Source organism: Zosterops lateralis (assembly GCF_965231275.1).
Source record: "Zosterops lateralis genome assembly, chromosome: 7".
Classification (NCBI taxonomy): domain Eukaryota; kingdom Metazoa; phylum Chordata; class Aves; order Passeriformes; family Zosteropidae; genus Zosterops; species Zosterops lateralis.
Window position 1 is genome coordinate 27,007,529 of NC_139767.1, and position 24,787 is coordinate 27,032,315.

A 24,787-nucleotide genomic window follows, 5' to 3' on the forward strand; every position below is an offset into this window, starting at 1 on the left:
GCCCTTGCCCATCATGCCATCTTTGTGGCCAGCACTGCCTGCCTGCTTCTAACAGCTGCATTGTCAGTGAAGAGAGGTAACTCCCCTTTGAAAGATAAACACTCACCCCAAGCAAACCAGGACAACAGCAGGCTACTTTAAGAAGTTGGGCACACCATCTGGTCACCAATGCATCCCCTACCAGGGAGCAGAATTTTGAGGGAATGGCAAAAAAAAAGGTACAAATCAAAAATGCACAAAAAATTAGGCACTAGCTTAACCCATTTGTTAGAGAGAGCCAAGCATGTTAAGATACACCTCCAGTCTGCCTTCTCATATTCACCCACAGTAGTGATGATCAAAGCCAAACACTCCCCACTCTGAGTACCCTGTGCTGTCAAACAGATTATAATCTTATGAAAATACTTCTATTACTAGCATAAAGTTAAACCATTTCATAACTGGAGGAGAAAGAGAAGCTACAGTCTGAATATAAGCATGTCTTTGAGAAGTAAAAAAAATCCCAACATACAGACAGACAAAATACAGACAAAAAAACCTGTTTCAGTCATCCACCAGATGATTGTTAGAATTACAGCCAATGCTTAAGCAATACAACATTGAGCTAGGAAAAGTCATCGTATGGTTGTTCTGCTTATGGAGTAGCCTTACTAGTTCACGAAGCACTGGACGATCTATTTCTCTGTTACTCTAACAAATTTTCAGAAGCTGCAATGTAGAACTGCAGTGTCAGTGAAAGAATATGCTAATCTTCACCAAGGCCTGGGATTTATATCGCAGAAATTCATCGAACTTAACATCACTCCAAGTGTACCATGTCCAAATCACCTAGTTGCTACTATGGACTTTTACATTTCTACCCAAGGAATGGCAGGGCTTTGAAGCTTGATCAACCAGAGTCTCTTACATTGAACTGCAACTAAACAAAGCAGAGTACCAGTTAAAGCCAAAGAACACATGTACTCAGCACAAATATGTGTTGATACAGTACAGTATGTATGTGGATATATATGTATATATATATGCATATATATGTATATGTTACATTATAACGAGAGTGCCATTCAGGGCTTCTCAAATGCTGGAAAATCCTAGTACCACCTCCAAGTCTCAAAACTTCAGTCCATTAAATTTCACACCAAGACAATGAGAACTCCAGTATTTTCCATACTGAATGATTATTTCTATTTTAGCCAATTAACCATGCAGGGCCAGCAGAAAGGAGCTTTAATTTTAATAGCACCAGTCCTACCACATCAGTCAGATGGCCTAATTTTTATCACTGGATGGTTTGCCCTCTCCCTGCCCTGCAGTTGTGTACCATGAGCATTACTGTGAGTTTTCAGGACATCACCAGAGTCATATTAATTGATCTCCATCAATTGACTCAGCTGGTAGAGAAAATGCCACAATTTATGAAATTTCAAACTGACAGTACAGATCCAACAAGAATGCAAGTCTGTACTTTGCGGTATTGGTTGGAGTCATATTGGTATTAATCACATAATGATTCTGCCTTTTCATTCCCAGCAAGCCCACTTTTACTCATAGTGGCTGTCATCACACATAAAACTGAAGAGCTGGACAGCTTGGGAAACCATGTTACTCACTGTTACCCTAAGCCCCAGTCCTTATAAAGTTCTGCTGCACAAATTTCATATATAGCTGAAAAAACTTTTGTTTAAATCACTTTGAGTATGCTTTCTTACATTTTAAGAAAGAAATAGGAGCAACAACAATAAAAAAGAATAAAAATGAGTTTAACAGGCACTTAGGAAAAAAGTAAAATCTATTTAGATGAGTGGGAGCTACTCACCTCTCCTGCCTTTAGTCTATCTAGAATTTAGGTATCTATCCCAGACTAAACATTTGCGCTTCCTCCAGTCTTGAGGAAACAAAAGCATCCTTCTAGAGGCTGTCACTTCCACTAATGGGTCAAACAAGTCCCTCCAGGGATGGCAGATCCAAGGAGAGCCAAAGATGACCTGACCCACAGAGACAAGTCTTTCTTTCTCTCTCTCTCTGCAGCTTCCTCAAGGGCAGCAGTGGAGGGGAGGTGCTGATCTCTGTGGTGACCAGTGACAGGAAGCGAGGGAATGGAATGAAGCTGAATCAGGGCAAGCTCAGACTGGACATTGGAGAAAGGTTCTTCACTGGGAGGGTGGTTGGTCACTGGGACAGGCTCTCCAGGGACTTCCTTTGCTCCTGGCGATGGCACCAAATCTGCCAGAGTTCAAGGAGCACCTGGGCTGCTCTGGATGACACTCACAGTCACAGGAACCACTCTTAGGTATTCCTGTAAGGACCAGGGCATTGGACTCTGTGACCCTTAAGGTTCCCTTTCAACTCAAGACATTGAGACTTAGAATTTCTGATTCTAAGCTGTAGTAACTCAAGTCTCCTGGACATCAAACCAGCCATGCTGTGTCTTCATGGATGTGTATGTTACTTAAACACAAACCTCCATATTTCTGTTGGGGCTACAGACATTCAACAAGGACTAGAACTATTCTGTCAGATAAGGCTAGGTATTATACACACATCCCTAAGCTTTACAACAGGCTCACACAGAGCCAATCTGTATGAAAATATTTATAGTCTATGAAATTGTTTACTCTGGTATATCTTTTTAGAGTGTGAAAGCAAGATATATTGTCAAATTCATCCCCAGATGAGTATGCAATTATTTTATTTTTAAAAATCTAAATACAGCAAGGCCCTAGCAGACTTCTTTTTGTTCAAAATTCATCAAGCAAGTGCTATTGAAACACTATGAGGACTTTAGCATATAATTCTTTATGGGCAGGAGCTGTTTTTAAACAATCAAGAAGTTAGAATTTTTAGAACAAGCAAACAGTTCTCAGTCCCTAATTCTGGCAGCAAAGCCACCTCTATTCTTTCTTCACTCTAATGTAGATCACTATTGCTGTGTCCCCTCAATTACAGGGCTACCACATCTAAGTGGATAGCACATGATACAGGCTACACTCCTGGGAACTTCAAGGTCTATTTAGAACCATTGCCATGAGGTCAGATTCACCTGAGCTGCATGCCAATGACAGCCAGACCATGCACTAGGCCAGTATTACAGAGCAGGGTAAAAAATGACAGCCAACACCTGCCTTCCAAAGCACCTTCTAAAAAACAAATCAAGCAGCTCCTGGTACACAGGGGCATTCTGGTCCCACCTGCTCACAAAGGCAGCTGGAAGTCATTCACTGTTTTGGAAGGCAGCTGTGTGTGGCCACAACCTGGATTCCATGGCCAGAAGAAATTCTCACCTACACAGCCTGGTTCTCAACCAAGAAGCCTCAACTCCCTTTATTTCAGAAGGGGGGAACCACCATGTCCCAAAGCCTAGGCATCCTTTTTGCATGCCTACAATTCATGGAGCATCCAGGACAGTCAGTTGAGCACCATCATGCCTAAGTAGGCATTGCTGCTCACTTAGCAGAGTTGGCTGAAGGTTTTCCCATTGTAACACAAGTTTTCTATTCTAGTATTATTTTTGGGGTAAAAAAAAAAAAAAAAAAATCAGTGGAGATGGGTGGGGTTTTTTGCGCAAAACTTGATGCTTTAATGAAAAAAAGGTTGCTTTTCTCAATATTTTGCTGTTTATTTCTGTTGGGAAAACTTGAAACACAACTTTTGTCAGAGAAATATCAGTCCGTGTCTGTCCGAATTCCTCTAGTGTCAGCTGGGAGCTGTAATTCAAGGGCTCCGTGGCCCCCTCTTTCCCTGGGCACCTCTCCAGCCCTCATGACGCATTCCCTGTTTGACTAACTCAGGGTAGGAGCATCATGGGATCTGTAATTCAGCCAAAGATCTCTGCCCCAAGGGAGACACGGCACACAAGGCACTTGAAACGACAATTTCTGAGGGCTGCAACAGTAGCTCAAACTGGTGCTGCTTTAAGGGCCAAATGGATTTAATTAAACGTTTACATTTCAAAAGCCTGGAACATTTTATTCAGTGTTTTCCAGCTGGCAATGTCTAATTTTTTGAAAAATTTCCATTCCAGGAAGATGTTTGGCATTTCAGCTTTCTGTATCAGTTCAGGATCAAATGAAATGTTCAAGAACCAGATTTTGATACTATATAAGAACCCAGTTTGGGGAAACAGCCATATTATTTAGCTGGCAATAGTGAAATGATATCATCCATGCAAGAAAGGTGTGATCCAGTTTGCCTTTGACTTCAGTGGAAGCCACTGTTTTAGCTTAATAGAGCCTGGACAGAGTCCCAAAAGACCAAGGGAGGGTGGAGCTGATCATAGTTACAGATATGGGAAACAGGAGTCAAAAGTGAAAGAGTGATAATCTAAGAAGCAGCAACTAAGATGATCTGTTACCTGGTCTTGATCAAAACAGTTTTACTTCAGTAACAGGATGAAAATCCATTAAGATTGTAACATCTAATTCCCAGTTACAGTAAAGATAGCAGTTAATCACTGATTTGTAGAGTAGAATAAATCCACGGTATGAAATTGTCATGAGCACTATAGCTTTCAACATTCAAAACGGTTCCTCAGAAAACCATCATATGCTCCATTCAAGGAGACTACTCTAAAGTTAATAATATAGTACTGAACTGCTCACCTCAAGTTGTCTGTACTCCCCTGAACCCCCCCAGAACTGTTCTGCTGGATTGGTACTACAGAAGGTCTGTCAGGAGGCACCAAGGTCTCCGCACTTAGAGCACATCTGCAGGTGGAGAACAGCTAAGTGTGGGCTTCCAGGGTTGACACTTGGGGTGAAGGCTGGGCACCAAACCCATCCTCTGCATTGCCCAGTCTGTTCTGGGAGGGAGCCCCAAGCCTTCCACCTCAACATGCAGAAAAGGAGCCCTGGGGAGTCTATGTCCATCAGCATCAGGGTGTGTGTTGAAAGCAAGAGAGCACTCAGAACTGCAAGTAAATCAATTCACCTGAACATGAGGGGTCAAGAGAATTGGGATTTGTTTATCTTTCATTTCCCTTTAGTACAAGGCAGATGTTTTTAAGTAATAAGCAGAAACCTCTACAATTTTTAAGACTGAAGAGGGAGGGAGGAAAAAAACATGTACAAGCTGAGGATGTTCTCAGCTCCAGCTTAAAAAAAAAACAAAAGTACCAAAACAAAAATCAAACCAAACAAACAAAAAAACAAACCAAACCCACCAAAATCACACACCACCAAAATTTTCTATCTGTAAAAGCAAGTTTTTTCTTAAGATGTTTGGTAATTCTTAGTTCACAGGAGCATTTATCCAGAAGGTTCTTCATGTTTCCAGTCTAGGTTGTAGCAATCTCAATGAGGCACTAAATTTTAGGCCATTAAAGTCTCTCTGTGCAGCACGGTCATTTTAAAATGATGTGGTAGCCATCATTGCTTTCAGCTGTAACAAAGAAATGCAAAGCATATTTTCATTGCTTTTAGGAAACACCAGAGATACAGAACTTAATTTTTTCTTTCTAGGTAGTTTGCAATAGTTTGTACACTTGTTTCACAACCCACTCATGAAAACCAATGTTGAACATCTAAGTCAAATAACTTACATAAAAAACCCTACATATACTGCCATATTTTATCATTTTACTTGAAGGTTTCCTGCTCATTTATGTCAATGGTGTCAATGGATTTATGAAATTTTTGTAACAGTGTAACAGAGTAAAGCATTGCTCAATCAGTCTATCACAGTGTAGTCAACACCTTGACTTACACTAGATAAGATTACTTATCTTTTCAGGATAACAGCATAGAGTTTGTGATAATGTTTAGTGCAATTGAAAGGAGGAATTATCTTTAGAGTAAAAGGTAACAGCAGCAGCAATACATACCTTTTAATGTGCTGATAACAAAACAAGATTCGTCTTGGAAGTTTTGCACCATCTGAAGGGCAGAAGGAAAAAAGCCAACACATCATGTTTTTAGCAATTAAATTCACTTTTCTTTCATGGCCAGTACAGACTTAGAGAGAAGTATCAAACAGCATTTGTGTCTAGTCCTGCACAGTCCTGAGTAACCCTGCCCAAGATATTATTAACATCCATGACTGATCAATTAAGGTCCTTGCAGTTGCTAGTGTATTTAAGGGAAACTCTCACTAAATGTGCTTGCCTGAAACTGATCTAGCTTATTCAGCATTTTACCATCCTCTTTGCAGCTCTTGATCCTGAAAGTTCTTATACCACTCCCATTATTCTATTAAAGATCATGCTCTGTTGCTTTCAGTGAAGCTTTACCAGTTTAGACAGGATTAAGGTAGTCCCTCTCCTAAAAATCCAACAGTGGTAACTACATATTCAGCTAAATTATGGAGTTCAGCTGAACTTATTAGCATTTAAAGAATACCTGGAAATGGTAAACCTCAAGAAATTAACTCCCTGCTGAATAAAGGAACTGCTACTGAAAAGCCACCTCAGCAGCATCCATCTGGCTATTTTGATCAGACATTAGTACAGAGGCTGTGCTTGCAGGAATAATTTGCCTGTTTGTATTTTGCCGAGGAACAGGAATCACAGTGAAACTGTTACGAGAAGCAAGGCACATCATGGGAAGAATGACTAGAACCTAAAGCTATTTGAGTTATTCATGAGAGGCAACTAGATTTTCAGAAGAGATGCAGATTCTAGGAACAACTTTAAAAAGAGATTATTTCAAATCCAATAAGAAAACCCCATTTAAGATGCATCCTTAGTCAATCCCATCTTAGAGCAGCTACATGAGACAGAGAAGGTGAATTACACTCAGGAGGTGTCTCACACAGTTGAAGGAAATACTGGACATAACTTCAGAGAAGGGAGGTGTGACCAGAACCTCTCTGATCAGTTTATGAACTCAAGCTTTGTGAAAAAAGCCTTCTCCTAGCTACTGAGTATCATTCAAGTAGTGCATTTTTCAGCTGTAAGTCCTCACATCAAAATACTCTTTTGGATTTAACATCCAGCCTCTACTCCTTCAAATCAAACTTTTCTAGCCAGTTTGTGTCTCTTTGCCTAATGATGCATGAAGTACATTCACAGACTGCCACACTCTTGCCACTATAGTACTAGAACAAGAAAAAAATATTAGAAAAGCAATAGACCTTGTTAATAATTGACTTAAATACTTAAAGCCTTATACCCAGGTTGGTTCATGCAATTCCCCTACCAAGAGCTGCCTCCAAGCACTTTGCATCCATAAAGCATCAAAGTTTCAGATTTAATCAGGCTGGAATAGCAAGGAGACTTCAGGAATAAGCATTACAGCCTTCAATTTAGGCTCCAGTTGAGACCTATGCTCTGCTTCATTTGTTTTAACAATGCTTCTTATAAATGAAGCTCCTTAAGTGATTCTGGTGCATGAATGAGTACGTAATTTAGTAGGGGGGAAAGAGGAAGAAGGGCAACTCACTATTAACCTGTAAGTTAATGGAATGGACTAAATGAAAGCATCATATAATGGGACACAAACAGTAGCAGAGGTCCATAAATTATAGTGTGCATAGTGACAGACCCAGTGCCTGGAATCATGGGCCAAGATGTAAAACTAATTGCCCTACAGATTTTAAAACTTACCTTTTCTTTGGGCAACTTACCTATTTAATTTTAAAAGTTCTTACTTTAGATCCTCACTTTAAAATGTGTGTAAGCAGCCAAAATGAAAAGAAATTTACAGAATCATTTAAGTTGGGAAAAAACCTCTAAGATCATCATGCACACTGACCTGGCACCAGCAAGCCCAACACCAGACCATATCCCCAAGTGCCATAACTACATGACTTTTAAACACGCCCAGGGATGGTGACTCAACCACTTCTCTGAGCAGCCTGTTCCAATGCTTGATAACCCTTTCAACAGACAATTTTTATCCTAATACTCAATCTAAACTTTCCCCAGTATAACTTGAGGCCATTTCCTCTCATCCTGATACTTGTTACTTGGGAGAAAAGACAGAGCCCCACATCGCCACAATCTTTTTTCAGGTAGTTGTACAGAGCAATAAATGACCAATTTGTTTTGCTTTGCTTAAAAAAAAAAAATCAAACAAGAACACCAACATTTTTTACAAAGCAAAGGTCTTGAAACCACACCAAGATCAGTGCAGTGCATGGCTGATTCACCCTAAGTATTTACTTCAACTTGTTGGGATTAATGGCTTTACAATTCTCCCTTGCGGATGCATTCCATAATTTGAAAGCTTATTCTAACTTCAAGAAGTCAGACAACTGTTACATCCCTGACAAAAATGTACTCCCCTTACCTCATTGCTCACTAATACATGGATCCCTGTGGGGCCCTGCCTGTAGATCCGATTTATCTGCTGTGGAGAAATGCTGTACAAGTTTGCAATCTTCTCCATTAATTCCAGCGTGGTCAGTTCCTCCAAGAATATTGCATGATACACTGCAACCAGTGGAAAGCAGTTACAGAACAGCAAATACAGATGGCACCAAGACATTCAGCATCAACAACAAAATGGGTTTAAGATGAAGGCTCAAATGGAATAAACAAGTTTAGTATTTTAAAGCATCACCCAAATACCTGGCTTGATGATTTGCAGAAAAATACCCACTACTTGTATGCAACAGGTAATTAAAGCACACACAACTTTAAGAATAGAAAAACATGGGGACTAATTACAACTTGCATCATGGGGCACTAAACAGCCTTCTCATAAAGCTGCTTATATTTATCTTCTAGTGATTTTGAAGTTTAAAAAAAGAATTCAATCAAATAGTAAAACACATGCTATGTCACACAAAAGCAGTATTTTATTAGATGCCATCCACTGATCCCATAGGCATAAACTAAAACACACAATGTATAAGGTAACAACATGGATGACAGTATTGTTTTAGAAATGAAATCCAAATTATAGCTACCAGGTAAGAAAGCTGTGACTTTTTATTACTAAATGCAAGATTTAAGGATAATATTTGTTCTCATTTGATTGTACATTGTGTTACGAGGGATGACAAATTCCCAAAAGCTTTGAACTTTGAAGAATTATAACCTCATTTTAAGACCTACCAACCTTCCATTTCCCTGACTTTTTTCAAACTAGACATAATCTAAAGGAAATTGTGGATGGAAGGGTGGTTTTTAATGCTATTGTCCCTACTAAGAACTGAACAAAGATTTTGTTGTGGCAGTCTGCAGATAATTTGTAGGCTGGGTCTTTCTCCCAGGCAGACAGCACCATTTGGAATCTGTAGCTATGAAATCATAACCAAAGTGGCACAACTGGGATAAACAGGATCCCTTCAAACACTAAGGACACCAAGCTGTCCCACACAGGAGCTCAGGCATAAAGTAGCATTCCCAACAGGCAAGTGTTTAATAAAATCCATAGCTAAGAACTTACCACAAAGACTGCCATCTCCATTTTCTCGTTTTTGGTGGAGATGGGACCTGTTTTGCTCTGGTTCTTGACAGACATAAATTGTCATCTTGGGCCTTACATTTCTATGGATTAATCAAAAAAAAGTAGTAAGTTATTTAGTGGATCTGAAATAGTTCCAAGTCAGCTATCAGTAAGAGATGGAATCATTCAGGCTGTGCATAAATAATAAACCAAGGGATAGTCTTGATGCTGGTGACTACACAGCTTAGGATGTCTAACAAGAGACCCCTGGGAGGTGATGCAGAGCACCTTAATCTTTTCAAGATCAGGTAAGAATAAACAATTTACAACACTTGCTAAGCAGTTCATCATACCTGCCTCTACTGATTTAAATCCTGCTCAGAATTTATGAGGTTATAGCAATGAAAGTAAGTTTAAGAGTCAATTGAGGCTCCAGGCCTTTGGTTTTTTATTGTTTTTTACCTCTGATGGAGATGCAGCATAGGGTATTGTAGGCTGTGTATCTCATGAAATGCTGCAAGCTATCAGCTGGTAGCAAAAAAACCACTAGAGATACACATTATGCTGCTTCGTTTTGGCAACATTTCTGAGCTGTGCTTGAATTTGAATATCATTGTGATCTCCAGTCCCTGAGAGAACCTCTCTGAAGTATTAAAAGGAAGTCTAAATGCTACAGCTCCAGGATTAACTTCTAGTTAACACTGAAATCATCAAGGGATGATAACAACAAAATAGGAAGGAAATAGTACAAACCTTCCTTTAATTGCATTAAAGAGCCGAATTCCATCAGCAGGCCCACAGATTTGAACAAAATCTTCTTTGGACATCTTCAGTAAGTCGGCACCTACATATTTCAAATTGATTTTTCTTCAGAAGTTAAGCAAATCTTAGCTTCCAAATAATATGTATGGGCAGCAGAAAAGGGCAGGGGTGGAGGCAGTAGAGAATCCACAAAGCTAAACCAGATAGATTCACACAGAAAAGTTGCAAATTCAAAGAGGTGTGCACTTCAAATCAATCATTGTGAAACAGAAAGCTGGAAGCTGCCAAAAGAACAGTGGACAATACTCCAGCCAACCCATAAACAAGCTGGATATTTCACACAGGCCATTAAAAGACCCAGTCTTCTGTAACTGTCACATTCACAAAGTTATTTCATCATGCTGCAAGTCAGAGAGTGTCCTCATGGTTTCAACACCTCTGACTGCTGCCCCTTCCACCATCTGACTGGTGTGTACAGGTACCTAATGGGAGGATACAGTGAAGGTGCCAGACACTTCTTAAACATGCACAGGGACAGCATGAGAGGCAGCAGACAGAAGATAAAACACTGATTAGATATAAGAAAAAGCATTTTCACTGTCAGAATAGTTAGGTATTTGAAGAGGTTGTTTAGAGAGACTGTTGGATTTCCAACCTTGGAGATATTCTAAGGCAACTGCACAAGGCCCGGGACTTGCTTCAAAGTTGCACTTAATGAACTTAGGAAGTCCCATCTTAATTTATTTTCTTCCATTTTTACTTACTCTATAGGTCTACAAACTCTTTGACAAATGGTAGCTACTGGATCAGACCAAGGATCCCCTCAAAAGCGGCCAGCAGTAGATGCTACCTGAGCTACACTTACAGAAGAGAAAAAAACCAGAATAATTGGACTGTTTGAACTCACCCGAAAAACTTGAGAAGAGTCTACAGAATGGAGAGAACCTATTACGATGAAGCCACTGCTGGGCATCTTGAATAGAAGCAGAAGGAAGGAGATGCTACATTGCAAAAAGAATAAGAAGGTCTTGAAATGAACTGTTCACCAGTGTCCTAAAAGAGAAAAGCACCACATTAACATGATCTCAAGTACTTACATCATTGGTGGGAGGCAGGAGCTCCATTTGGTGGGTTGGAGAACTGTTGCTAAAAGAAATTATATAAAGTTGGAAGAGAAAAAAAAACACATTATTTTAAATTTTACATTGCAGTGTCCATCCTTTTCCCCCTTCTCTATTTGACTCAACTTCCACAAATTACATCCAACTTGGCTTTTTTTCTCTCTCAGATTTTAAGAAGGTGTTCAAATTTTGAAACAATAATTTAAAAACCCCTCTCTACCTGAGTCTTTTGTTGGTCAGTTGAGGTCCTCCTCAAGACTAAGAGAAAAACCTCAGGTTTACTGACCTCAACCAAGATTTTTCCATATGGCTGACTCACTAATGTGCCATCATCTAAGCAAGAAAATTGTAACCTACAGGGTGGCTGAACTCTAAATTTCTATGAGCCAGAAATATCCTAACTAAATCCACTGTCTAGTAATAATTCTTTACAAAAATTGAATAAAGGACTTTATAATTCAAGCCTGGTGTTATCTTAAACATAGTCAAGTGCCATAAATCATGTAAAACCACATTTCTACTAAATCCTCCTAAACATAGACAGGACTCCTAAACATGTGAGGGAATTTACCAAAGGAAAAATATACTCAGCATATCTCTCTACTAAGACAAAATTTTCTAATTTCAGTGTTTGTTCTTCTTCATAGGTTGAGGGGATTCATCAAAAATTAGTGATACAACATGGATTAATATAACCTGGTAATTAAATTGTGTGGGAAGGCAGTAAGATGGCAGAGTCATACCAAAAGAAAAAGGCCTATGTCAAATTCCTAAGGGGAAGTATGTAGCAGGGAGGACTCGTAAGTACTGAGGGACACTGCTGTACCTTTCTGACACAGTTATCTTCAGCATTTCAGAATCATTAGAGCTGTTTCATTATGATGGCTATTTAATGAATTAAACATGCCTTGATTAGTCCTTTGTTCTGAAATGGCATCTCAAAACCCAGGCAGGTTTGCCCAGAAAAGGATTCCTTTACATGTCATTCACCTGGGAATTCAGCAACCCAAACTACCTCAAGACAGAAAGGAAGAAATACCATCCTTAAGAGGTGCTGAAAGCCTCTAGCACACTTGTGAGAAGTTGGGAATTGCTGGTACAGGGCAGGGTGTGTTCTCACCAGGAACTGCCCTGGAGGCCTTCTGATGCTCATCTTCCAGCCACCATATAAAGAGTGCGTGTACAAACAGTACTCTGCATTACAGGGAATTGCTGGATGGAAGGTCTTAAAGGCTTTTGGAAAATACTTTCTCCTTGCTAGAAAGGGTGGTGGTCCTTAACATCATCTTCCAGAGTATGAAATACATGGACACACAAAGGCTACCATATCAACAGGACAGATAAAGCATGTGTTTGTTACATACCCATCTCCGAGGTTGAAGCTGTTGGGAGAACTGTTGTAGCTTGGAGATGGAGCATTGTTCATCTGATAAGGCACATCTGGCCAGGGAGAGCACTGTTGGAAGAAAGGCAGCAGGGAAACTTTCATAAGGATGGAAATAAAGGATTTGATTCTCCTCTAATACCACATTCATGCTGTTGCCACGCCACTAGCTTCAGCTCATCACTCCTGCTGGGAGGAGGAGATGGGCCATGGATTTTCTACACTGCTCTCCAAGCAGGCTGTCAGGGGGCCAGATTGATTCCAGTTGTGCATTCCACATTTCTTTCTCCCATTTCACAAAGCCTGTCCCCAAATAACACTGGGCCAAAGTGTGCACAGCTGTAAGTCAGAGCAATGCCAGTAAGTCAACTCAGACTGAAGGCAGCAATGATACAGAAATAACCCTGGTCTCAATTATAAATCCCTAATTAAATCCAGGCAAGAGTGACAAAAATGCTCCAGTGGCATTGCTTCAGGTTTATACCAGCAAAAGAGCAGAATTTGAACCAGCCTGCTGAAACCTCTGGCCATTAGTCAAACAGCTCCAGTCATAAATGGGTATTAAATGGAGAAAATCTAAGATAGGCAGACACAAAGCTACTAAAAAGCCTTCACAAATATAGGTCAGACTCCACATTTGACGACAGTAGTGTAAATCCAGAGTAACCCAGCTAGAATTGGTGACTCTGTTTTGAATTTAAGTGACAGTAATCAGCAGGAGAAATCTAGCCCTGTTGAACCCCCCACCACCAAGAGCTCAAGAAAATGCTCTGTAGTGGCCTTGTTTGCAATGATAAAAAGACAGCAAGTGTAGCTTTGGAGCATTATCATCTCCACAAACACTAGCAAATATTTTATCATCTCCTCAAGCACTGGCAAATATTTAACTCTTTGGCAAGCCACATTTCCCCATGCAATATGTCAAAGTGCATCCCAGCTCACAGGGAGAGTCTGGGATCTGCTAACTCAGTAGAATTAGGTCTGTCAATCAGAAAACATGCTGGATGTTCCTGGCAACATGAGGAAAACAGAGTGGGAGAGACTGGATCTCACAAACAGGAAGTTGATTTAAATTAAGAATAATTAACCTAATTTTTGGAAGTCCAGCAAGCTGCTCCAGAAAAAACAAACAAACAAACAAAAAAAAAAAACCAAAAAAAAAAACAAACAACTCATTCTCATAGAGAGACTGAACACTTTTAAATCCCTTTCTTGAGTCCTGTTGCTGACTAATTCTGCAGCCTATGGTAAGCTTATACAAACATCTTAGTAATGACAGGGAGGGGCAGAAACACATACAACTCTACATCAGATACATCAGAATATGTATCTGATACTCTTAAGATATTCCTAGAAAACAAGCCGGAACGTTCTCAGATTTTGCATGTAACAACAGCTTCATAGGCACATTCACAGAAAAACAGATTACTAATTTAATAAGAGAGCCTATTCATCTGCTCAAGTGCCCCATCTCCAATATGAGTTTTTGCCAAGAAGTTCTGAAAAAAAATACAGACAACTGTATTTTCATACAACTGGCACCTGAGGGCCATGACAAGTGCCCAGGAGGACAATGAAAATTGAGAAAGTTTTTTCTTTTTTTATTTTTTTAAAGCCAGGCTTCTAAGGGTTGGTTTATGCCCTAAAACATAAGAAACTTTGGCATCTTTAATAAATTTCGATAGTGAGTCATTTTGTAATTTTGCTGCACTCTCAGTTTCACTCAGATCTGAGCATACATGTCTCCACAAGACAATCTCCAGGGTTCAGATACTGTTTTCTTTTAAATTTATCTCTCAACATGATGGAGTACGGTGTGTCTAAAACACTTTACCTCTGTGAGAATAGTTGTCTCGTAGGAAGGCTGATACTTCTCCTTCTCTTGGGTGGTCTTCTTTTCCATTTTTTCCCTGTCAGTCTTCTGTTTTCTGTCTGCTCCTTTAGGCTATAAGTACAAGCACAGGCTCTCCCTTATGCCAAGTATTACAAATTTTGAGACAGAGGCCAACAGATTTATCTAATCAGTTCACAAAAGCCTCCTTAAGATTTACAGGAATTCTATATATTAAACAAGATCAGATCTGCATTTTCTAGACAAAAGAATTAATCAAAAGTCTCTGCTGCTTCTGTACATCCACCACTAACACCTACTGCAATTGTAAAATAGGCTGACCACAGTCCTGAGGTGTGATTCGAACTATTTCAACCCACAAGTTATGGACCTCAACCAGCATTTGTACCATCTTTCCAGAAACAAGAAAGACATTGCTCAAAGGAACAAAACTGGAGCAGCAGATCCCATATACCATAATATCTCAGTATTTTTGTAGGGTTTGAGGCACAACAGACTGGCACAAGTTTTGGTGCAACACTTCAACTAGAATTGCTGTGTAGGTCAGTGTTTATGCCACCTTGTGCACAAGAGTCCTGCTTAAGATCTTAAGCAAACCCAATTAGAAGTCTGTTCTTTTACTCCAATATTTGCATCACTCCACTTTCACAATGTGAAATCTTTGCATGTTCCTGTGCCTTAACCTAGTTGATGACAAAGCCAAAACTACCTCATACCTTGAACACTTTGATCTGGCAGCTTGCAGAATGCAAGTGTTCTGTGTATTCACCATTTTCATTCTGCTTAAAGGTGTCGATTTGCACCCGGAAGGGCACCCCTTTCTCTCCTCCATGTTTCCGTGGAGTAAATTCTGTGCTGATGCAATGGACCTGGCAAAACAGAAGCTGTGCTCATCTCTGGAGACAGTTGGAACCTGGGCTCATGTTAATTTCAGATACTGCCTGAAATGAGGCTCCTCACAAAAATCTGAGAGGGACAGAACAGTTCATGTTTTCTGTTCCTTTGGACAAAATAATCAGGAGAACAAGCAGCTTAGAAAGAAACAGGGCTCCAGGAAACACATCCTTTGATTTAAGTAAATCCCTCATTCAGATTAAAAACAGATAGCTGATGCTCAGAATAAGAGGAAAGCAAGGAAAACTAACAGGTTATGAACAGTTTCCTTGAGATAAAATCTATGCTTAGAAAGCAACACCAATGTCAGTATTTTTTTAAAGAAAATGCTGGCAGTAGCAGGTAGTACTCCAACATTAACAAGTAGCCAGCAAATTGCTTTAGTGAGTATCCTGCAAATTAATTATACATGATTGTCACACGAGTTAGTAGTTATCATTAACATTCCTTCTCTCTTGTTCATATACTGGCTATTTTGTCTCCCCAGGTCTTTAAAAGACATCTAACCACTGTATTTACCACAGAAATGTAACTTATCTCTTACCTGAATAAATGCTGAAGCTCTCTTTGACGGATCCCAGAGAAATTCAACAGTGTTCAACTGGGTCGGGCTAGCCCTGGGATCCAAGATACCAACTGACAGCGGGATATCTGTAGAAGAAAACCCCTAAAATTTTAAAAATATTAAATTGAAGAAGAGAAAGCATTTCCATACAATCAGAACATGCATGTGAAAGCGAAGCCATCAAAGACATCTCTACTTGGGACCTATAGTGGTAGATCTCTTTCCCTCCCAAAGACAGAGGATTCATAAAAAACCTAAATACACATGCAAACACTCCATCCACCACTCATGTCCCCAGCACTGCAGAGGTGCCACAATGAAAGAAAGAGTCTCACCTATGTCAAGGATGCGGTCCCCAGGCCGACTCCACCTCCAGCCCTCGAGCTGCTGGTGCTCTGTGTACTGCAGGCGGCGGTCGTGGAAAACTACACGAATTATACTCTGTCAAAAAAAGACAGCAGTATGAACAACGTGATCCAGAACTCTCGCTCAAGATGACCTGGGCTTTCCAGAGTAGAAGCAAAAGCTGATGTGTTATGCTTCTCACCCCCCGTTCATGAGGAGAGTAGAAGGGTCCACCTAAGAGACCCATCACCATGTGTATAAAATTCCTAAGGGACCCCTGAGAGAGAAACACACTTCCCCCTTCACAGGGCATATCTTACAGGAGTGACACAGCCCTGTACAGCTTTCTGGGATTCACTCTGGAAGCACTATAGCAATGTCCACCTAATCTTAGGTGTCATGGCATGCAAATATCCCTATACTGCCTCAACACCCAAAAAGGGTCATATGGGGGTAATATTTAATGTGTCTGTACCATGTCCCAACCCCAGTATATCCCATTCTGATTTGCAAATGTGGAAGCCAGCTCACCTGTCCCTGCACCAGTGGAGCCAACATGTCCTTGTCACCTTGTCAGTGGGAATTAAACTTGATTCCAGCCATTAAGAGCCAGTCATCGGATTTGCCCCAGAGTAGTTAAACAAGGGTAGGTAGAGCAGAAAAACATCTGTAACAGCAGGCTGGTCTGCAATGGTGCAGCCACGCCAATAACTGGAGAAAAAAGGCTGGAATAAAGGCAATCCCCAGGGCAGACAAGTCCTAAGTACTCCTAACTAATAAGTTCTTTTGTACATTCCAGAGTGCTACACTCACATGAGTTAATGACCCTTAACACCCCAGTTTCTCAAGCCCACACTCTTGTTGGGGATTTCCCTATCAAGTGAGCAAAGCAATTTTTGCCAGTGAACCTGAGAAATGCCCAAATCATTTGGGCAAAGATGCAAACAAGCCACAGTGGGAACACCTGCAAAATTGGAATCCCAATCCATACTACCTGAAATGGGCCAAAAGACAAATAGGGAATGGCCTAAACTTGGACAACATTTGAAATCCAAATTGGAATACAAATTTTGCAACTAGTTCCCACTTCTCAAAGGAAGTCCTGAGGCAGAACAGCCAAGAATTGAAGGCTGGATCCAGAACCAGGGTCCAGACCAAAGTTTTTGAATTTGAACTGTTTTGGCAGTGGAGGAAACAACAGGAAAAAGTCCCCCACACCAAATGATCAAGTTCTATATGTTCATCATATATGTTTACCAAAGTAAACTGGAGCTACACAGAATCTGCCTGGCAGAACTACATAAACACCTGGGCTTTCCATTTGTCACATAACAACCCAGGCAATGTTGCTGCAATTCAGTAGGGAGACAAGTCTGCCTCTCCACAGCTTTGACCACGTTCACCACTGAACTTTGGGATTCCCCTGAACCCAACATTCATAGTGAAACTCTGGGGTCATGATCACAAGCAGAACAAAGGTTCCCCCGGAGCCCTGTAACGCCAAGCTGCAAGGTCCCATGAAACTAGCACTCAACAACTCCATCACCCCTGCTCCCATTAAAAACAATGGCAAAGTGCTTTCCATTGTCTCTGCGGGAGCAAGGTCAGGCCCTTCATTAAAGGCTGTATGTAGTAGCAGGAAGAAAAGAAATCTATATTTCTCCTTACCTTTACATATTTTGTGTTTAAATCTTGAAACTCTCCCAATTTCCTATTCTCAAGTAGACGGATTTCATAAGACTGACCTAGAGTTTAAGGAAACATTTCCAAGGTGTTTAATATGTTGTAGCAATGAGAGAGTCATGCTGGCATTTATGTGGCTGATAAAGCATACGTCTGATCAGGGAAAGCTTATTTTTGCTAACATAATGCATTTGCCCCAGTAATCGATAGGCACTAAAGCACAGCAGAAACCTGAGGGGAAGGTTTGCCTTTTGGCAGCTAAAAGCTCTCCATTAGCACATCAATTATAGTTGTCTCCCGGGGCTGCTTTTCTGGTCACCCTCCACAAAGTCACCAGGGTGTTTGAGGTAGTTGTCCCCCCATGCCACATGGCTGGAACAGCGCTGCCTTTGTCTGTCCCTTCTGCTAAAGCAATTCTGCCAAAGCAATGGTTGTGTGAAGAGGCTGGCACAACAGGTCCAGGAACGATTCTGTAGAGGATGGCAACTGGGGAAAACCTTGCCTTCTTCAGGGAGCAGTCAGGCCTGTAAGGTGTTTTGGTGAACCACAAAAATATTGTTTCATAAAGCCTGGAAAGTCATTGCCAAGGGCATAAATACTCCTTCAGATGTGTGTGGAGGCAGCAATGGGTATTACAGCATGTGCAAGGACCAGTTCTGGGAAGGGAATTCGCACCTCACCACCACCCTCACATGAGGAATTTACTCAATTCAACTAAGAATTCAGCTAACTGGTTTATGAAATAACATCTCTTGGAGGCTGACAGCAGACAAAGGAGACTGATGTCTCAATACCTTATGCACAGAAATGACTAAGACAGTACAAAAGCTGTACTACACCAAGTCTTTACAATAAACCTGCAACCAGTACCAAGGCAGGACAGGATTATTAGGATTAATGGAGTATATGTGTACCTTATAGCTAGCTTTTCTTGTTCATCTTGCTATCCTCCCTTTTCCTGAAAAATACACAAGGTATATGATAAGGCAGGCACCAAGGAGAAGATCGGTTTGGATTTTCTGGCTCAACTAGTATCTCTGCAGAACTGGCCCTACAGAAAACTGGAAAGCAGATCTATCTCCCTCTAAGCAGCTTCTACCAGCAGAGACAAAAATGCTGATTTTTTTTTTTGATCTGGATTTAGAAATGGAAGACTTATGACAGCAGATGTGTCAGAGAGGCAAACCACCTTTAGAGAATCCTACCTGCATGAGTACAGACTATATCCACAGAGCAGAGAGATAATTGTGCTTATTCAGCTGGCTGGTAGATAGGAAAAGGAAAACAAGGAAGGACAAGAGAGGCCATACTGAAGCCCCAAACGTTTGCACAACAGCCCTACTAATGTTAGTAGGAGTTCTGCAAACAGGAAATGACCCTTGAATCCAGCAAGTGACTTAAAGCATGAGGAGAGCAGAGAATAAACCATATGAAGTACCAAAATAACCATGGAAACGTGCACAGATCTATATCCATCTCTAGGCAAGTAAGTTAAACAAAATTGCAACAGTGACCTGCCTTTGAAGACTGCTGGACAACAAAAGTGGATTTTGTAAACCACAGTCCTGAAATTGAGGTCTTTCACACTTAAACTCACACAACTTTCTAATGTTCCCACTGATACATGTTAATATTGTTCATCCAGCAAATTTTGAAGATGTACAAAATCAATACTGTTATATTAACATTAAAAAGATCAAGGTCAGGTTAAAATAATGGCTTCTCTCAGAATCACAGAAAAGACCCTTTAGACTATCAATTCCAACCATTAACCTAGGAATGCCAGGTCCACCACTAAAACATGTCCCAAGGTGCCACGTGTGCTGTACTATATACTGGTATGTGCTGTACATGTTTATTGTGTTGTAGGAATTGGCTGCTCAGTGGTTCACTCTGGAGATACACTTCATCAGTGATACAGTTCATCATCTTGAACCCATTTACACAGCCAAGCATCTCTTGCACTTACAGTTCATTCCCATGCAAGTATGAAGCTAATTAATCCTTATAGAAGATTAATTTAGGCTTTCAAAGCACAAGACAGTAAAACACATCTGTGACTGTACTCAGGGGTAACAGGGACAGCAAAATGTAGTGGTATGAGGTGTGCTATAGAGAAAGGCAATGGTCAAACCAGAAGCATTGTCAGCCATTCAGCAAGTATCTCAGGAATGAGCAGCTTTTGGGACACCCTTGTGCACTGACACACTCAGTCTCTGGTCAGCCTTATCTCCAGTTACAATGAGACAAAAGAAAATAATGAGCATAAAAACATCATCCATGTTCCTTTCTAACTAGCATCAAGCACTCAGAACTCTGCAGCGTGCCATCTCTGCCCCTTGGTATGGGATAGGGACAGAACTGCAGCCTGGCAGGCAGTGGGCACCACACATCTGCACCTGACAGGAGTCATTCACCTTGGAGGGAGTCAGAAACAGATCCTGCATACCAGTGAAAAAGAAACTGCAGTGTAGATAGAGTTAATATTAACAGAAAGCCAAAGAGGAAATAACATGCTTTGATGAAAGATATATGGGTCATCTGATGGAAGCCCTGGAACGCAGTTTATGCCACGAAAAACCTCAATCAAAGTGGTATTTTATGCTAACTGCTTTCCCCTTGAACTCTGAATGTTTAACTTGAGTTGCTACATGATTATCAAACAAGACTGCTCCCAGCCAAGCTCCAGAAAACATGAGGATTTTTTACCCTCTCTGTGAAACTCTGTCAGTGAGAATTTGGTCCCAATTGCTCAAAGTTCCCTTATATATATATCCATCTTCTGTAGTGGCTTTTAATTTATTCTCCTTAAAGCTTTCCAGCAAATTCATTGCTTTGTGGCTTATGGTACCCAGAATTTATTAGCATGGAAAACATTCAGATACTTGTACTTTTATAGCACCAAACTGCTTGGATTGTACTTTTTCCTAGAAAAATACCTTCTAAACTTTGTTCACCCTATATTTTCCACCATCACTACCAGCAAAACTCATTAAATGGTGAATTACAATCTCAGCCCTGCAATTATTACTGTAGAGAAAAAAGGCTCTAAAGAATGACCCTGGGATGTTGGATAACAAAATCCCTTTGTAAAATAAAGTGAATAGCAATCTAACCTGAAGAAAGCTGAACTCCCCCTGGTGTCAAAGAGGGCAAAGAAGTCACACAAGTCTCTGATACACAGATCATTTATGAATCCTGGATCGCTGACTCCCCAGCATGAGCAGGCACACACTGACAGTTCTGTGCCAAAACTGAATCAGTAACAGATCATTCTTAGTCAGGTATCCAAATCCGTAAAGAAACAGGTCTGTAAGCGTGAGTAAACAATCTGCATTTCCAGTTCCCAAGTCAGACTACAACTAGCTAAGCACAAAACAAAGCTGAAATAGAGCCTCCCCATACGGAGTCTCTTTCCATATGTCTCAGATGGAAACACAGATTAATACAGGTCAGATACAACTTTCCATGTCAATATGTGGTGGAAAAGCTGGAGACAGGAGCAGAGGACACCAGTTCTGAGACTGCAGTGATCAGACTGAATAGCCCAGGTCAGGTGTAATACTGGACACATGCACAGGGGCACCTAAAGCACTTCTGTCACCACCACCTGAAATGAAGGGGACACTTTGCAAGCAATCCCCAGCACAGCTGATGCTGCAGCAGCCTGCTGCACGTCTTTGTGACCCAGTGCTCCCCTCACTCACCACAATCCTTCCCTACCTCAGGCAGAGAACAGGACAGTAATAAACATTCAGAAAACTACAGCACATTCCTGAGATGCAGTTTGTCTCCCAACTTCATTGAAAGCTTCAGGAACACCAACAAAAACCCAAGCTGGTGATGATACACTGTAATTTCTATTTTAAACAGACATTCAACAGCAAGTTTACGTAATCTCCTAGGCTAGAGTTTGAGCAACTTGCTTTACAAACAAAGTAGTACCCACCCAGGTCCAGAGAGTTCCTGGTTCGTAATTCATGAAGCAATTCCACCTATCTGAAGGAGGATTTATAGACTGCTTACTTTTTTAAACTTGCATTGTCTTTGATAATTCACACACATTAAATGTAGGCGTGACCACTTAATATGGGGGCAGTAGAATTGAATGTCAAGCACTTACTACAGATGAAAAATAATTTAGTTCAACACAGGAATGATTTCGCCTGCTGAAAAGCTGTAAGTTTAACAGCTTATTGATTTCCATGGAATTTAGACACCCATCAGAAATTTTAGGTAATTTCTAAGTACAAAAGACTATCACCATTTCAAGCTCAAAGTTACATTTTGTTCAAATGTTATTTACTACACAACCACAATATCCTGTTTGCTTTTCTCTGTTTTGGTGTTACATTTCAAGGGCAACTTGCGCTATGCATTTTGTGGTTTTCTGCACAATACACCGACACGAAACACTAATTTCCAATTAGGATGCTGATGTTCCAGGCTGATATGACTCAGGCCTTACTTAATGTAACAACGTAGTCTTTCCAGAAATTAATTAAACCCTAATCTTTCAACAAGCAATATTCCCAACAAAAGTCTGTGGAAAAGTGAAAAAAAAACCAACAGAGGGTCCTCTTTCTCAGAATGGATCCACACAGCACTAGACAGAACCAGCCTGGAAACGGTTTGATTATTAAGCCAAGCCAATAAAAATTCCATTTAGCAACTTTATATGGACATCCTAAAGTGTGCACAGATAAAGGCAAAGGAATGCTGACAGTCAAATGCACCATGCATAAGGAGGGAGAGGGGGGGAAAAAAAAAGGTAAGCATTTATCATACCAAACCAAAGCACATCTAGCAGGCAGGAGGATCACCTTTGAAACAGCCAAACACAACTATTCAGGGCATCAGGCACACACAAAGATTTTTCTGACAAGAAAGATTAATGAACCCTCACGGTAAACAGACAAGAGTGGCAGAGCTGGCATGTGAACTTGCATGCTTGATGACACATACCTTTTTAGTCAGTCACAAGGAAAAATAAAAATTAGCATAAGACTTGTTCAAGTGTTCCATGTGTGGACACTCTGCAGGACAAGAAGCAGAAGCAGAACTCTCAATCCCTGAACCACAAATGACAGTGGATATTCTGCAGTTGCTTACTGTAGCCTCTTTTGACAAGATGCTGTAGATGTTTATCCAGTGGATATTATGAATTCACCAGCTACACAATAGGCCACCCTGGAAGTTCCCACTATGCTAGGAACATGGAAATCCTGCAAAGGAGGACAAGCTGTGGGCCAAAAAATGCAAAAGGAACACTAGAGTCATCCTAATACTGCAGGCCCATCTTACCCCACATCCCATCTTCAACACAGCAGCCAGAGAAGGAACAGAGTCAATACAACCAGTCTTTTCTTCCTTTCTGCATCTTCTTGGTTTCTGCTCTTCAGTGTCCAGATTGCATCTTCTTGGAGCTGCCCAGTCATCACCAATGCTCATTAACTCTTTCATGTGGTCTCCTCCTAAATTTGCTTGTACTGCGGCAATCAGAACCACAATTTACACATGCCTTGCTTTAGCACTGACAGTCTGGGTCTTCATCTGCCTCCTGCCTCTCCCCTTGCACAAAGCCCCCTCAGCTCCATCATGTTTTAGTACCCAGGAGTTCAACACCGAGGATTCCTGCTCTGCTTGCCCCTACCAACAGGGCAGCAACACTACAGGAACACAGCACACCAATTCAACTCCTAATTCTATCACCACACCACAGAGCTTCACTGTCATCTTGTTGCTTTTATGTTTTTCCTTCTTTTACAATGTGCCCTCAACTCAAGGGGGTTTTCCTGCCCCTTTTTCTACTTTCCTACCTCTTTCTTGTGGGAAAACCAAAGAGCTGCCTCGGATCCAAGTTTGCTGCAGGAAAATTTCACTGCTCATTTACTATATGAACATTTTTTTGAGTCCTACTCTCCACAGACTTTTGAGGACAGTCTATTCTACAGTGGTGACACTTCATAGCTAACAGGCACTAACAGAAATACTCCTCTTTTACAATGGTTTCCACTCAAGAGAGGGAGGTGCATTTAAATCCCCAAAGAATACAGTCTCACTTTGAATCAAGGACACAAAACAAGCCAGCAGACTCAAAAACACTTCTAGCTGCTAACTTTAATGTGTGAACTTGGGTTTCTTTCGCACAGACTTCATCCACTTGATCTCACCTAATCTAAACCATGTTATAAACTTTGATTTTTAATACTAATTAATCAGTGAAGAAATTCTGATCCTCCAATGGAAAGCTAAAAAAATACCTACCCTGTGAAAATTTCCTCCTGTATTTCCACTTCTCTAGCATGTACTTGAAACACTTAGGATTATCTTAGTCACATCTGTCCAGCTCAGAAAACCTCAGCCCTCCCTGTGTAAGTAAAAATACAGGCTTTTTCTGGTTTCAACCTGTTTTAAGTCCATTTGGACAACAAGTTTTATAGCTCTGAAGGAGTAGCTTTGTGTGTAATATTTACTTGAGTTTCAGATAACTAAAACGAATGGTCCTGGGTGAGGGTGCTGACAAGGGATGCAGAAGAGCTGAGTATGACTCCTGACCCCACTTAGCAGCTCCCTTAGATGCCCTCAGATTAAATCCCTTCCTTCAGCACATTTCTGCAATAGGAAACTGGGAAAAAGCAAACCCGACTCCCACTCGTGGCTGCCCAATCAGGCGGCTACCACAGGGCAGGGAAGGCGACAGGATCAAAGCTGACTGGACCTTCCACACGGGTCACAAACACAGCACCAAGCTGGGACAGGAGGAATCTCACTGCTTGCTGTCTAGTTTCAGGAACACATAAATGCTTATTAGGAAGCAAATGGGAGGGAAAGGAAGGAAAAAAAAAAAAAAAA

At 40.8% G+C, this 24,787-nt stretch overlaps 1 protein-coding gene and 1 long non-coding RNA gene across 2 annotated transcripts in view; both read right to left on the bottom strand.

Moving 5' to 3' along the window:
• Positions 1-2,003: 2,003 nt before the first annotated feature.
• Positions 2,004-24,787, bottom strand: part of TFCP2L1 (transcription factor CP2 like 1) — a 33,456-nt gene continuing 10,672 nt past the window's right edge. Inside the window, exons 3-15 of the mRNA XM_083865655.1 lie at positions 17,918-17,994; positions 16,240-16,345; positions 15,884-15,990; positions 15,162-15,314; positions 14,428-14,538; positions 12,574-12,665; positions 11,186-11,234; positions 10,996-11,089; positions 10,080-10,170; positions 9,327-9,427; positions 8,223-8,365; positions 5,819-5,870; positions 2,004-5,376 (exon numbers count right to left, since the gene is read on the bottom strand). Coding sequence (XP_083721781.1) covers positions 5,339-5,376; positions 5,819-5,870; positions 8,223-8,365; positions 9,327-9,427; positions 10,080-10,170; positions 10,996-11,089; positions 11,186-11,234; positions 12,574-12,665; positions 14,428-14,538; positions 15,162-15,314; positions 15,884-15,990; positions 16,240-16,345; positions 17,918-17,994 — 1,214 coding nt within the window. The 3' untranslated portion in view covers positions 2,004-5,338. The remainder of the gene's footprint in view (positions 5,377-5,818; positions 5,871-8,222; positions 8,366-9,326; positions 9,428-10,079; positions 10,171-10,995; positions 11,090-11,185; positions 11,235-12,573; positions 12,666-14,427; positions 14,539-15,161; positions 15,315-15,883; positions 15,991-16,239; positions 16,346-17,917; positions 17,995-24,787) is intronic.
• On the bottom strand, positions 13,657-14,030 carry LOC310911739. The gene is made up of 2 exons (XR_014590586.1): positions 13,893-14,030; positions 13,657-13,858 (listed from the first exon to the last, which is right to left on the bottom strand). It is a non-coding gene; the product is annotated as an uncharacterized lncRNA (long non-coding RNA).